Raw genomic sequence first — 14,608 nt, 5'->3', positions numbered from 1 at the left:
GGTGCCCATACACTTATGAAATATTAGGTGCTATCCTTCGATTTCGACCGCATCTGTGAGAGAAATCGAAGGTTTGTGTGCACATTTTAAGTACCTTGAGACGTGATGCGCGGGTACACCGCTCGAATGTCGCGTCTCAAGATAGTATGTGCTGCACATAATATTTCTCGCATTGCAGTGCGATCGCATGTGGTTTTTAAACCACATGCAATATATCACACTGCGATGGGCACCCGCCGGCGGTGACGTGGAAATCACGTGATTACCATGCGATATATCACATGATCGCATGGTAATCACTTTGGCAGTTCAGGTGTGATGCCCTGCGATGTCGCAATGCGGGGCATCGCACAAGTGTATGGGTACCATTAGTGCTGGCCTTTTACACTTTTATGTTTTGTTTTGTTTGTTTCATGTTAGGTCTCAGTGGCCTCAAACAAAATATACAGCCACTGTATTTAGAACTATTAGGAATAAGCAGGACCATGTGGGTACATGCAATGCCACTATAAGATTATTATTGGTATACACCATGTTGATTTTACTATACCAAGGAACTAGATTTGTCTTGCAGCACCAATGCTACAGGAGGAGCTTTACACTTTTATTCCAGTACCCATTGCATCAGACAGCACTATGCTAGTTCACTGTTTATCCCTTACTGGCTCCAGAGAAAGAATATTGAGATACAATATGAGCATTTCACAGTGCACACATCAGCAGGATAAGGTTATGTCTTCCCGCACTAGGCTGTGAAAAGCTCTGATTCACAGAATTTGGCACATGAACGGAAAAAGAGCGTGTTCTGGACCTGGTTTATAAGGACTTAAGGACTAGGTCATGGAAATAGAAATTATCTATGATGTGAAGGTTAATGGAGCCCTTTCATTTAACCACGTGGTTCTACTTTAGGAGCACTGTTATTGTGAGTGTAACCAACTATTTTCTACAGTGAGCGTACAATATCAATATTTCAAGGTTATTTATTTTATATTTTTAATCACGTGCCCTGCTTTTTAAACAAAGTCCTCTTATTTATAAGCTTCAATATAAAAAGGCATACCTACAGTAAGTCTGCATGGTGTAACGAAGGGACATTTAGCTATGTCACTACTGGGGGCTCTGTGTCGCTATTGCTAGCTGAAGTCACACTAGCCTGTGCTTGGCTCTGTTTAAGGCAAGATGGACACACCCGCCTGCCTTCTTCAAATATGGATAGCCTCCTAGCAGTTTGCTGGTGTACCAGTATTACTATATTTTACTTTAACATTTTCTACATAAGCCTGGTCTTAAAACACTATGGAGGGTTACGATTCTTTTCACATAAAGTGAAGTAGAGCACTTATTTGTAGACCTACAATACTGTATATTTTCAATATCACACAGAAGATCATTAGTGACTTACCCTGACATATGTACATGTTTTGTTCATCATGTCCCTTATAATAATGTGAGAAGGTCTAAAATTAAAATCTAAAAGTAATTAATTCTGGAGTCTGCGAGGACAGGTTTGAAAAAAATTGAGCCTACTTAAAAATCAGTACATTCATTCATTTTAAAATAAATATTTTAATACTTTTGTTTTAATGAAGACTGGTACTGTCTTAGAGCTAGACACTATGCATTATATTGCACCTTGTAAAATTCCAAATGTATTGGTAAGGGTGCAAATTGATTTTATGGTTTCTTTTTAGTTGTCATTTTGTTTTTTTCATTATCCCTACTGCTTTAAGAAATAAAGTACACCCTATAAACATATTCGCTGTCGAAAGTTGGGATACTGTGAGCGCGTTGCCATGAAGGAGGGCGTGACTGTTTCATTTTTGGCAAAGCATGAGGTGTGCTTTACGGGTTGGGTATGCGTGACCGACGGTCAGATTTCCATCGGTCACCATACTGACGCCGGGATCCCATCTTTTAGATGCCCTGTGGGGATGGGGGGGTGAGCGCAACGAAGACCCTTGTGGGCTCACTGCGCTTGCCACACTGTGGGCTCGGGGGCGAGCTGCTCACCACAGGTTATATTCCGACTCTATGGGTGTCATGGACACCCACGAGTGGGAATAATTCCTGTTAGTCGGCATATGCCGACTGTCGGGACTGTATGGGGCGGGATTCCGGCGTCGGTATTGTGGCCGTCAGTCTCCTGACCGCCGGTCACATAATTACCTCCAGTGCTTAATGCTTGTGAAGTGCTAGACAGCTACCAAACACCTAGGTTTCCAACATTAACACAGACACAGAGAATTTGAAGGCAGCTAGGAACCACTTGGCCCATCTAGTCTGCCCATGTACACACACACACCTACACACTAGGGTTATTTTTTGTCAGGGTCCAATTAACCTACCACTATATTTTTGGATTGTGGGAGAAAACTGAAGTACCGAAGAAAACCTACACATGCACGGGGAGAATATACAAACTCCACACAGGGCCATGATGGGAATTAAACCATTACACCATCCGTACCTCCACATTCTTCTTAAAATAGAAAGGCATGAAATATGAATAAACTTTGTATATCCCCTTGTCTTAAATATAAACTACTGTAAAGTAATGTCTATCAAGGAACATTATGTGAACCAAATTGCTCAGCCTCAGGAAGACAGTGAGTCAATAAAATGTTGTAATCAGATACGATTTGTGAAACCTATGTTGCAAAATATCCTATGTAGTCTTTAAACAAGTAACAGTTTTATTATGAATGAATAGACAAATAGATGTTATCTTGATTGCAATAAATGTACCTGGGGCCTTGAACTTTCTAAATCCAATGTTAGCCAACACAAAGTGAATCACAGTGGGACAGTCTTTTTCTACTGATGGGTTCTTTGGTCGAAATATGTAACACTCCTTCAATCCTTCTCTGTCAAAAACATGTGGGTCTATCTTTGGAAACGGAAGCTTATTCATGCGTGCCCACTTTTCAGCGAGGAGGAGTTCCTTAAGAAGACATAAACATTTAAAATTATTCAAATTCCTTTTAGAAAGAAAACATTCTTCATATAAACGGAAAGAGATTGCTATCAGAAACTTTTCAAAGAAAGTCTACAATACAGTACAATTTTGTGCAGGAAATTGCTCTCTGTATTTAACAGACTATGGGGGTTATTCAGAGTTGTTAGCAAACCAAACACGTTAGCAATTAGGCAAAACCATGCTGCACTGCAGATGTCACATGTGCAGAGAGATTTAGATTTGGGTGGGGTGTGTTCAAACTGAAATATAAATTGCAGTGTAAAAATTAGGCAGCCAGTATTTACCATTCACAGAAACAATATAACCAACCCACCCAAATCTAACTCTCTCTGCACATGTTACAATTGTCCCACCTGCAGTGCAACATGGTTTTGCCCAATTGCTAACTTTTTTGGCTTGCTAACAAACCTGAATAAGGCCCTATGTCAATCAAATACTTCTGTAATTAACTTTCAGGCGCAGATTTACTGTACTAAGATGTGAGTTGTCAAAGTGGCGGATGACTGATGGTTTTAAATAATAATATAAATAAACGCTAAACAAGTCTGATTTAGAAGTTATTCCTCTTGCCCTTTTAAAACCATCTGTCAAAGTCAGCTATGATCAGTGGCTTTGACAATCCGCTCCATAGTTAGTCTACCCCTTAATGTGACCTGGTGAACCAAATGTATCTGTAATTAGTAAAGGACAGAAACATCACAAGTTGATGTTAAGCTCCACTCCATAGGAATGCTAAAATCTGAACTCATTCTCTATTGATTAAATCCTCCATTTGTAAAGCAGCTACTTTTTTAAGTTAGTAAGTCATGCAAGGTGCTAGACTTATGCAGTACCTGATAGGTCAGGTTTCCTTTTGCCTTTTTAATTAAGGGTTGTTGCTTCTTGACATAGCATGTGCATCCTTGCAATTAATTATGGCAGACAGGTAGTCGAGAAGCTCTTGTTTCGTGTAATTTTCGGGAATTAATCTACTTGTTTCGCCTTTTATATAGAGACCAGTGGTGAAGCTAGGCTTTTTGTCACTTGCCGTCAAGACTCAGCTCGATGCCTCTACTCTCTTCCCAATACTTAGTAGTCACCCTCTACCTATATGACTGCCATACAATGCAGAGAACATCACAGTGACTGCCACATAATACATAGAACATTACAATGACTGCAATATAATGCAGAGAACATCACAGTGACCGCCACATAATACATAGAACATTACAATGACTGCAATATAATGCAGAGAACATCACAGTGACTGCCTTATAACACAAAGCGGGCATCAGTGGTTGCCATGCAATATATAAAGCACAGGTTCTCAAACTCGGTCCTCAAGACCCCATACAGTTCATGTTTTGCAGGTCAACTGTAGATTTTTCAAATGTGACATTTGGTGATACGCAGTGCGCCTGCTGGGTGACATGGAAAACGTGAACCATGTGGGCCCTGAGGACCGAGTTTGAGAACCACTGATATAAACCATCAGGGACCATCATATAATACAGAGGCGTGTGGCTGCCATGCAAAACAGAGAGTACTTTTGATCGCCCTACAATATTATTAGCGCACCAATCATTACCCATTCCTGAAAAGTACAGTATTAACTAACTGAGCATCATGTAACTAATGCTATTAACCCCTTCACAATAATTACATACATAATCCCTATTATTAATTAGCTTCAACATCATCAAATAATGTTATTTATGTACATTAATCTATTAATTATCTCCCTCAGGGCCGGATTTATCAGGTATCGCAAATGTTTTGTAATGCATTCAGACCCTTTTTCAGAGTTTGCTACATATGGAGAAATTATAGCCTCAGGCCCACGGCAGATAACTCCGATATCTTCTGCTGACGTTTTTAATGCATATGGTGATCCATATGTATAACAGCAAACCTGCTTTCACCCCCAGTTTCATGAAAAAAATAAGATTTTACTTACCGGTAAATCTATTTCTCGTAGTCCGTAGTGGATGCTGGGGACTCCGTAAGGACCATGGGGAATAGACGGGCTCCGCAGGAGACATGGGCACTTTAAGAAAGAATTTAGATTCTGGTGTGCTCTGGCTCCTCCCTCTATGTCCCTCCTCCAGACCTCAGTTAGAGAAACTGTGCCCGGAAGAGCTGACAGTACAAGGAAAGGATTTTGGTAATCCAGGGCAAGATCCATACCAGCAACACCAATCACACCGTATAACTTGAGATAAACATGCCCAGTCAACAGTATGAACAACAACAAAGCAACAGATCCACCCTGATGCAATCATAACATAACCCTTATTTAAGCAATAACTATATACAAGCATTGTAGAAGAAGTCCGCACTTGGGACGGGCGCCCAGCATCCACTACGGACTACGAGAAATAGATTTACCGGTAAGTAAAATCTTATATTCTCTAATGTCCTAGTGGATGCTGGGGACTCCGTAAGGACCATGGGGATTATACCAAAGCTCCCAAACGGGCGGGAGAGTGCGGATGACTCTGCAGCACCGATTGAGCAAACACAAGGTCCTCCTCGGCCAGGGTATCAAACTTGTAGAACTTTGCAAAAGTGTTTGAACCTGACCAAGTAGCCGCTCGGCAAAGTTGTAATGCCGAGACCCCTCGGGCAGCCGCCCAAGAAGAGCCCACCTTCCTAGTGGAATGGGCCTTAACTGATTTTGGCAGCGGCAATCCAGCCGCCGAATGAGCCTGCTGAATCGTGTTACAGATCCAGCGAGCAATAGTCTGCTTTGAAGCAGGAGCACCAAGCTTGTTGGAAGCATACAGGATAAACAAAGACTCTGTTTTCCTGACCCTAGCCGTTCTGGCTACATAAACCTTCAAAGCCCTGACTACATCAAGCAACTCGGAATCCTCCAAGTCCGTAGTAGCCACAGGCACCACAATAGGTTGGTTATTATGAAAGGATGAAACCACTTTCGACAGAAATTGTGGACGGGTCCGCAGTTCTGCTCTATCCGCATGGAAAACCAGATAGGGGCTTTTATGTGACAAAGCCGCCAACTCTGACACACGCCTAGCCGAAGCCAAGGCTAATAGCATGACCACCTTCCACGTGAGATATTTCAACTCCACCGTTTTGAGTGGTTCAAACCAGTGGGATTTCAGGAAACTCAACACCACGTTAAGATCCCAAGGTGCCACTGGAGGCACAAAAGGGGGCTAAATATGCAGCACTCCCTTTACAAACGTCTGAACTTCAGGTAGAGAAGTCAACTCCTTTTGAAAGAAAATGGATAGGGCCGAAATCTGGACCTTAATGGACCCCAATTTTAGGCCCAAATTCACTCCTGACTGTAGGAAGTGAAGGAAACGGCCCAGCTGGAATTCCTCCGTAGGGGCATTCCTGGCCTCACACCAAGCAACATATTTTCGCCATATACGGTGATAACGTTGAGCTGTCACGTCCTTCCTAGCCTTTATCAGCGTAGGAATGACCTCCTCCGGAATGCCTTTCTCCGCTAGGATCCGGCGTTCAACCGCCATGCCGTCAAACGCAGCCACGGTAAGTCTTGGAACAGACAGGGCCCCTGTTGCAACAAGTCCTGTCTTAGAGGAAGAGGCCACGGGTCCTCTGTGAGCATTTCTTGCAGATCTGGATACCAAGTCCTTCGTGGCCAATCTGGAACAATGAGTATCGTTCTCACTCCTCTTTTTCTTATTATTCTCAGCACCTTGGGTATGAGAGTAAGAGGAGGAAATACATAGACCGACTGGAACACCCACGGTGTCACCAGGGCGTCTACAGCTATCGCCTGAGGGTCTCTTGACCTGGCGCAATACCTCTGTAGTTTTTTGTTGAGGCGGGATGCCATCATGTCCACCTGTGGCAGTACCCACCGACTTGCAGTCTGTGCGAAGACTTCCTGATGAAGTCCCCACTCTCCCGGGTGGAGGTCGTGTCTGCTGAGGAAGTCTGCTTCCCAGTTGTCCTCTCCCGGGATGAACACTGCTGACAGTGTGCTTACGTGATTTTCCGCCCAGCGAAGAATTCTGGTGGCTTCCGCCATCGCTATCCTGCTCCTTGTGCCGCCTTGTCGGTTTACATGAGCCACTGCGGTGATGGTGTCTGACTGAATCAGAAGCGGTTGGTCGCGAAGCAGGGTCTCCGCTTGACGTAGGGTGTTGTATACGGCCCTTAGTTCCAGGATGTTGATGTGAAGGCAAGTCTCCTGACTTGACCACAGACTTTGGAAATCTCTTCCCTGTGTGACTGCTCCCCACCCTCGGAGGCTTGCATCCGTGGTCACCAGGACCCAGTCCTGAATGCCGAATCTGCGGCCCTCGAGAAGGTGAGCACTCTGAAGCCACCACAGGAAAGACACCCTGGCCCTGGGGGATAGGGTGATTAACTGATGCATCTGAAGATGTGATCCGGACCACTAGTCCAGTAAGTCCCATTGAAAGGTCCTCGCATGGAACCTGCTGAAGGGAATGGCCTCGTATGATGCCACCATTCTTCCCAGGACTCGAGTGCAGTGATGCACTGACACCTGTTTTGGTTTTAATAGGTTCCTGACCAGTGTCATGAGCTCCTGAGCTCTCTCTATCGGGAGATAAACCCTTTTCTGGTCTGTGTCTAGAATCATGCCTAGGAAAGGCAGACGAGCCGTAGGAACCAACCGCGACTTTGGAATATTTAGAATCCAGCCGTGTTGCCGTTACACTTCCAGAGAAAGTGCTACGCTGATCAGCATCTGCTCTCTTGATCCCGCTTTTATGAGGAGATCGTCCAAGTACGGGATAATTGCGACCCCTTGCTTCCGCAGGAGTACCATCATTTCCGCCATTACCTTGGTAAATATTCTCGGTGCCGTGCAGAGACCAAACGGCAACGTCTGAAATTGGTAATGACAATCATGTACCACAAATCTGAGGTACGCCTGATGAGGTGGATAAATGAGAACATGAAGGTATGCATCCTTTATGTCCAGAGACACCATAAAATCCCCCCCTTCCAGGCTTGCGACGACCGCTCTCAGCGATTCCATCTTGAACTTGAACCTTTTCAGGTATATGTTCAGGGATTTTAAATTCAATATGGGTCTGACTAAACCGTCCGGTTTCGGGACTACATGGTCGAATAATAACCCCCTCCTTGATGAAGGAGGGGAACCTTGACCACCACCTGTTGAAGATACAATTTGTGAATTGCAGTTAACACTATTTCCCTCTCGTGGGGGGGAAGCCGGCAGGGCCGTCGGTGAGGGGGCATCTCCTCGAAGTCCAGCTTGTATCCCTGAGACACAATATCTATTGCCCAGGGATCCAACAGGGTGTGAACCCACTTGTGGCTGAAATTTTGAAGACGTGCCCCCACCGGGCCTAACTCCGCCTGTGGAGCCCCAGCGACATGCAGTGGATTTTGTAAAGGCCGGGGAGGACTTCTGTTCCTGGGAACTAGCTGTGCTTGGCAGCTTCTTTCCTCTGCCCCTGCCTCTGGCAAGAAAGGACGCACCTCGGACTTTCTTGTTTCTTTGTGATCGAAAGGACTGCATTTGATAATGTCGTGCTTTCCTAGGCTGTGCTGGAATATAAGGCAAAAGATCAGAATTACCAGCTATAGCTGTGGAGACCAGGTCCAAGATCCCTTCTCCACACAATCCTCAGCCTTGTAAGGTAAACCTTCCATATGCCTCTTAAGTCGGCATCACCTGTCCATTGCCTGTTCCACAGGACACGTCAAGCAGAAATCGACATAGCGTTGACTCTAGAACCCAGTAGACTAATGTATTTTTGGGCATGTTTTATATAGATATATATCTAAGACAGCATCTTTTATATATATATCTATATATATATACATATATATATATATATATATATATATATAAACATACTAGGGTCTCAATCTCTGCTGATAAGGTATCTGTCCACGCTGCTACAGCGCTATAAACCCATGCCGACACAATCGCCGGTCTGAGTAGTGTACCAGAATGTGTGTAAATGGACTTCAAAGTACTTTTACTGCATGCTATCTGCAGGATCCCTGAGGATAGCTGTTAAGTCAGCGCTACCTTTTGGGTAAACGTGACAAGCTTTGTCCACCCTAGGGGAAGATTCCCATCGTATCCTGGCCCTAGCAGAGAAAGGATACTCCCTGAGATTCTTTGTGGGAAACTGCAGTCTCTTGTCTGGAGATTCCCGCTCTTTTTCTTCATGAGAGGAGGGAAATTTACCTCAGCTTTCTTCCCCTTAAACATGTATACCCTCGTGTCAGGGACAGATGAGTCATTAGTGATATGCAAAACATTTTTTATTACAATAATCATATATTGAATACTTTCCTGCCATTTTGGCTGTAACTTTGCATTATCGTAGTCGACACTGGAGTCAGACTCCGTGTCGATATCAGTGTCTATTATTTTGGATAGTGAGCGTTGTGAGACTCTGAAGGTCTCTGCGACATAGGGACAGACATGGGTAGATTTCCTGTCTGTTCTCTAATCTTTTGTGCAATAAATTTACCTTAGCACTTAATTTCACATATCCAAACAGGTGTTGGCGTTATCGATGGAGACACCACTCACACACACATTTGCTCCATCTCCTCCTTAGGGGAGCCTTTTACCTCAGACATGTCGACACACACGTACCGACACACCACACACTCAGGGAATGCTCATCTGAAGACAATTCCCCCACAAGGCCCTTTGGAGAGACAGAGAGAGAGTATGCCAGCACACACCCCAGCGCTATAAACCCAGGAATAACACAGTAACTTAATGTTAACCCAGTAGCTGCTGTTTATATAGATTTTTTGCGCCTAATTATGTGCCCCCCCTCTCTTTTTACCCTCTTCTACCGTGTATCTGCAGGGGAGAGGCTGGGGAGCTTCCTCTCAGCGGTGCTGTGGAGAAAAAACATGGCACTGGTGAGTGCTGAGGAAGAAGCCCCGCCCCCTCGACGGCGGGCTTCTGTCCCGCTTAAATATACATTTTCTTGGCGGGGGCTCATACATATATACAGTGCCCAACTATATATATGTGTACTTTTGCCAAAAGGAGGTCCAAATACTGCCCAGGGCGCCCCCCCCCTCCCCCCTGCGCCCTTACAGTGACCGGAGTATGTGAGGTGTGTGGGAGCAATGGCGCACAGCTGCAGTGCTGTGCGTTACCTCAGTGAAGACCGGAGTCTTCTGCCGCCGATTTCGAAGTCTTCTTGCTTCTCATACTCACCCGGCTTCTGTCTTCCGGCTCTGCGAGGGGGACGGCGGCGCGGCTCTGGGATCGGACGGCGAGGGTGAGATCCTGCGTACGATCCCTCTGGAGCTAATGGTGTCCAGTAGCCTAAGAAGCAGGACCTAGCTTCAGAGAGTAGGGCTGCTTCTCTCCCCTCAGTCCCACGATGCAGGCAGTCTGTTGCCAGCAGAGGTCCCTGAAAATAAAAAACCTAACAAAATACTTTCTCACAGCAAGCTCAGGAGAGCTCACTGAACAGCACCCAGCTCCTCTGGGCACAGTCTCAAACTGAGGTCTGGAGGAGGGACATAGAGGGAGGAGCCAGAGCACACCAGAATCTAAATTCTTTCTTAAAGTGCCCATGTCTCCTGCGGAGCCCGTCTATTCCCCATGGTCCTTACGGAGTCCCCAGCATCCACTAGGACGTTAGAGTAAAATCCTTAATTTTAATGAATTAATTAAAGCAGTACACCCTTATCTCCTTATTCTACCTAATACCTACCATAATTTATAACCTCCCTCCCCCCTATACCCTAAATTACCTGTTGTACATCTCTTCTGTCCTTTACCTTTTGCAGCCTCTGTGATCTGGAAGCATGATCAATCTCGGTCCAGCCTAGACAACTACTGTCATTGTGGAGTAGGAAGGACCATGCAGCCTACTGCTGCACAGCATAGCTCCCCTGGGAGGAGCTAACTATATGCTAGTCTTCCCTCCCTGACTGCTATCCCTGCATGATCGCAGCCACTAAGGCTCAATCAGCACCGACTCCCCACTTTAGCTGCGCCCCTTATACAGACACAGCTCAAAACGAAGAAGACAGCTCAGAGACCTAATATGACTAAAAATATTCATATTGAGGGCCCAATATAACTGAGGCGGAAGATGGAGGTGATCAGGACACAGATCCCATTAACTAAGAAACATTTACATGCCCTAAATTGTCAACTTCAGAAAAGCTTTTGTCTCAGCATTAGCCCATCGCTAATGAGCCTTGGTGCAAGAACTGATAAAAACAAAACGGATTCCATGGTAGTCCACTGTGGCCATGTTGATGCAGCAATCAAATTAGTGCACCTGATCCATTTAGATATCAATGCTCACATTGTAATGTCACAAACTCCTAACTTCAAATGTTAAAAACACTTAAGTCATAAGTTCAGATGTGCATATTGTCATGTATTGTGTAAATAACTAAGATATAGTTAAAATACATAAAAAATGATAAAATAAATAAATAAAACATAAATTGGAGGATAGAGGAGAAAGACAAAAAACAAATATTTATGCTCTGTTTTGAAGATTTTGATGTTTTCATTAGTCATTTTTAGGGGGGCATCCAATTAGCAGCGGTAAATTACCATGGCTAATAGATCAACTGGGGGCTATCCAATAAGCCCTGATTGCCGGCACTTATCGGAGATAATGTTTCGCCCCCGATAACCAGCCCCTTAGAGCCCCATATTTTAAAAAACCCAGTTTTGTTTTATCATTGTTATTTCAACGGAATTTGCGGTGCTATATAAGAAACTGATAATAAATAAATATCAGTGATAAGCTGTAACAGGACCCAATGATTATCGTGATTATATGCACTTGTGCAGTCAGACTGCTTTTGCCATAGTCTGACAAATCTCTCTAGCAGTAAGACATTACACTGCTAGTCCTGGCAAAGCCATATACCTTATAAGACTGAGTTTATACAGATGTATCCTCTTACATCCTTGCTGCAGTCACGCTAAGCAGCCCTGCAAGTCTATCCGGTTCATAGGTCAACAATTTAAAGGTCGACAAGCAAAAGGTAGACACCAAATGGTCGACATGCATATGGTTAAAAGGTTGACAGGCTCAAATGGTCGACAAAACATATGGTCGATATGAGTTTTAAAAAAATAATATTTTTTAGGACTTTTTCATACTTTACCAGCCACAGGGACTACAATTCAGAATGGTAACCTGTGCCGAGCAAAGCCTTGCCCGAATGCGAGGGGACGCGGTAGACTACTAGGGGGTCCACATGCTAGAAAGGGAAAGTTTTACACTAAAATAACATCAAAAACTCATGTCAACCTTTTAATGTGTCAACCATTTCTGTGTCGACCTGTCAACCTTTTGACCATGTCGACCTTGTGCATGTAGACGATTTGGTGTTGACCTAGACATTGTCACACCTTTTGACACTGTCGACCTTTTGAGCCATAACAGTTAAAGCAGTAATGCATTCTTTGTCCATCTAAATCTTGTGATCTGCACACAGTTTAATCAATATTAAATGTCTAACATTCTTTTCTGCATGACAACATCAGATGTGTGGAGAGGCCACATGGGTTCAAGCCTAGTGTGGCAGAAATATAGGGTTGTGCTTCACTTTATCATTTTCTTATTTATTTCTATAAAACTTCCATTCTCATTTACTAGTAGAATAAGCCTAGTTATTATACTTATTTGTAGTATTTTTTTTTTGTAAACGTACCAGTACTCAGAAAACAGGTGACAGAACTCACCTAAAGTTACAAGATTTATAGTAGCTTCCACACTCTGGACAAGCCTTCAGACGAATATTGTTTCTCATTTCTAAAACCATTTATAATAGTTTAAAATTATACCAATGAAAAAGACGCTAGTTCCACGTACCACTAAAAAAAAAAATCACTTCTTATTCTTATGTATGTATAGATGATACATTATTATTATTATTAAATTTTATTTATAGGGCGCCACAAGTGTTTCGCAGCGCCATACAAAGGACAGTACAGGGAGACAAAACTTAGCATAACAGTAAATAAATAACAAAAATGGAGTGCAGGTAACAAAGAGCAACACAATTCTCAAAACATAATACAGCTTAGATGTAAGTAGCGAAGGAGTAATCATTGTACTACTTGGGGCTGGCGGCCATAGATAGAGATGAGCCTTTACCAGCAGGAGAAAAAGCAGGTAAAGATGGTCGCTGAGTGAAATGTGTCAAGAAGAGGGCTTAGGCAAGAGGAAAGAGGGCCCTGCTCTGAAGAGCTAACAATCTAGTGGGGAGGGGCAACAGACAGATGACATGAGGTGCAAGCAAGCAGGTAGAAGCCTGATGGTGGTATGCGAGCAAAGCAGAGATGTCCAAGGCATGGGGTAGGGTGATGGAGTAGCAGCCTAAGGACTAGGTTATGCATTGGAGGGGTACGCTTTGATAAATAGGTGGATTTTCAATGCCCGTTTGAAGCTTTGCAAGGTCGGGGAGAGTCTAATGGAGCGGGGGAGCGCATTCCACTGAAGGGGTGCAGCACGGGCAAAATCCTGAACTCGTGCATGGGAAGCAGTGACCAAGGCAGAGGAGAGGCGACGGTCATCAGCCGACCGTAGTGGGCGGGAGGGAGTATGAAGGGAGAGGAGGTAAGAGATGTAGGGAGCAGTGGAATTAGAGATGGCCTTGTATGTGAGGGTGAGGAGTTTGAAGAGGATTCTGTAGGGGAATGGGAGCCAGTGTAGATTTTGTTGAAGGGGAGTGGCAGAAGTGGAGTGGCGGGAGAGGAAGATGAGCCTAGCTGCAGAGTTGAGGACAGATTGGAGGGGAGCGATGTGGGAGCAAGTGAGGCCAGTGAGGAGCACATTGCAGTAGTCGAGTCGTGAGATGACCAGTGAGTGGATGATAAGTTTAGTTGCACTCTGGGAGAGAAATGGCCTGATGCAAGCAATGTTGCGTAGCTGGAACCGACAAAATTGCGCCAGAGCTTGGATGTAGGGTGCAAAGGAGAGGGAGGAGTCAAGAGTGACGCCCAGGCAGCGGAGTTGGGGAACGGGGGAGATGATAGTGTTGTCAACAGTGATAGAGATATTTGTAGGGGGTGTTGCTCTGGCTGGGGGAAAGATAATAAGTTCAGTTTTATCCATGTTGAGCTTCAGAGAGCGCTCAGACATCCAGGAGGAGATGGCAGAGATGCAGCTGGAGACCTGAGAGAGGACAGAGGGGGACAGATCAGGAGAGGTAGAGTTGTGTGTCATCAGCATAGAGGTGGTATTGAAGGCCAAAGGAGTTAATGAGCGCACCCAGGGAAGAGGTGTAGAGGGAGAACAGAAGTGGGCCTAGGACAGAACCCTGAGGGACACCAACAGGAATGATGGAAGGGTGTGAGGTGGTTCCGGAGGCAGACACAGAGAAGGAGCGGTTAGTGAGGTATGAGGTAAACCAGTCAAGGACAGTGCTAGAGAGGCCAACATTTTGGAGTGTGCGGAGGAGGAGAGGGTGATCCACGGTGTCAAAGGTAGCAGAGAGGTCCAGAAGGATGAGCAAAGAGAAGTGGCCCTTGGATTTGGCCGAAAGCAGGTCACTGGTGACTTTCACCAGGGCAGTCTCGGTGGAGTGGAGTGGGCGAAAGCCAGATTGTAGTGGATCAAGGATGGAGTGGTCAGAGAGGTAGCTTGTGAGACGGCTGTAGGAGGTTGATCCCCTACTGCT

The 14,608-nt window shown here is 44.7% G+C and overlaps 1 protein-coding gene across 3 annotated transcripts in view; it reads right to left on the bottom strand.

Annotated features, from left to right (window-relative positions):
- PLA2G4A (phospholipase A2 group IVA) overlaps window positions 1-14,608 on the bottom strand; it is a 772,031-nt gene that overhangs the window by 7,565 nt on the left and 749,858 nt on the right. For all 3 annotated transcript variants that reach the window (XM_063940241.1, XM_063940242.1, XM_063940243.1), the window contains one exon: window positions 2,749-2,944. In XM_063940241.1, the coding sequence (XP_063796311.1) occupies window positions 2,749-2,944 (196 nt within the window). The remainder of the gene's footprint in view (window positions 1-2,748; window positions 2,945-14,608) is intronic.

This window comes from Pseudophryne corroboree, chromosome 9 (genome assembly GCF_028390025.1).
Source record: "Pseudophryne corroboree isolate aPseCor3 chromosome 9, aPseCor3.hap2, whole genome shotgun sequence".
Taxonomy (NCBI): Eukaryota; Metazoa; Chordata; class Amphibia; order Anura; family Myobatrachidae; genus Pseudophryne; species Pseudophryne corroboree.
The sequence above is the reverse complement of the archived record's forward strand: the minus strand, read 5'-3'. Positions and strand labels throughout refer to the sequence as shown.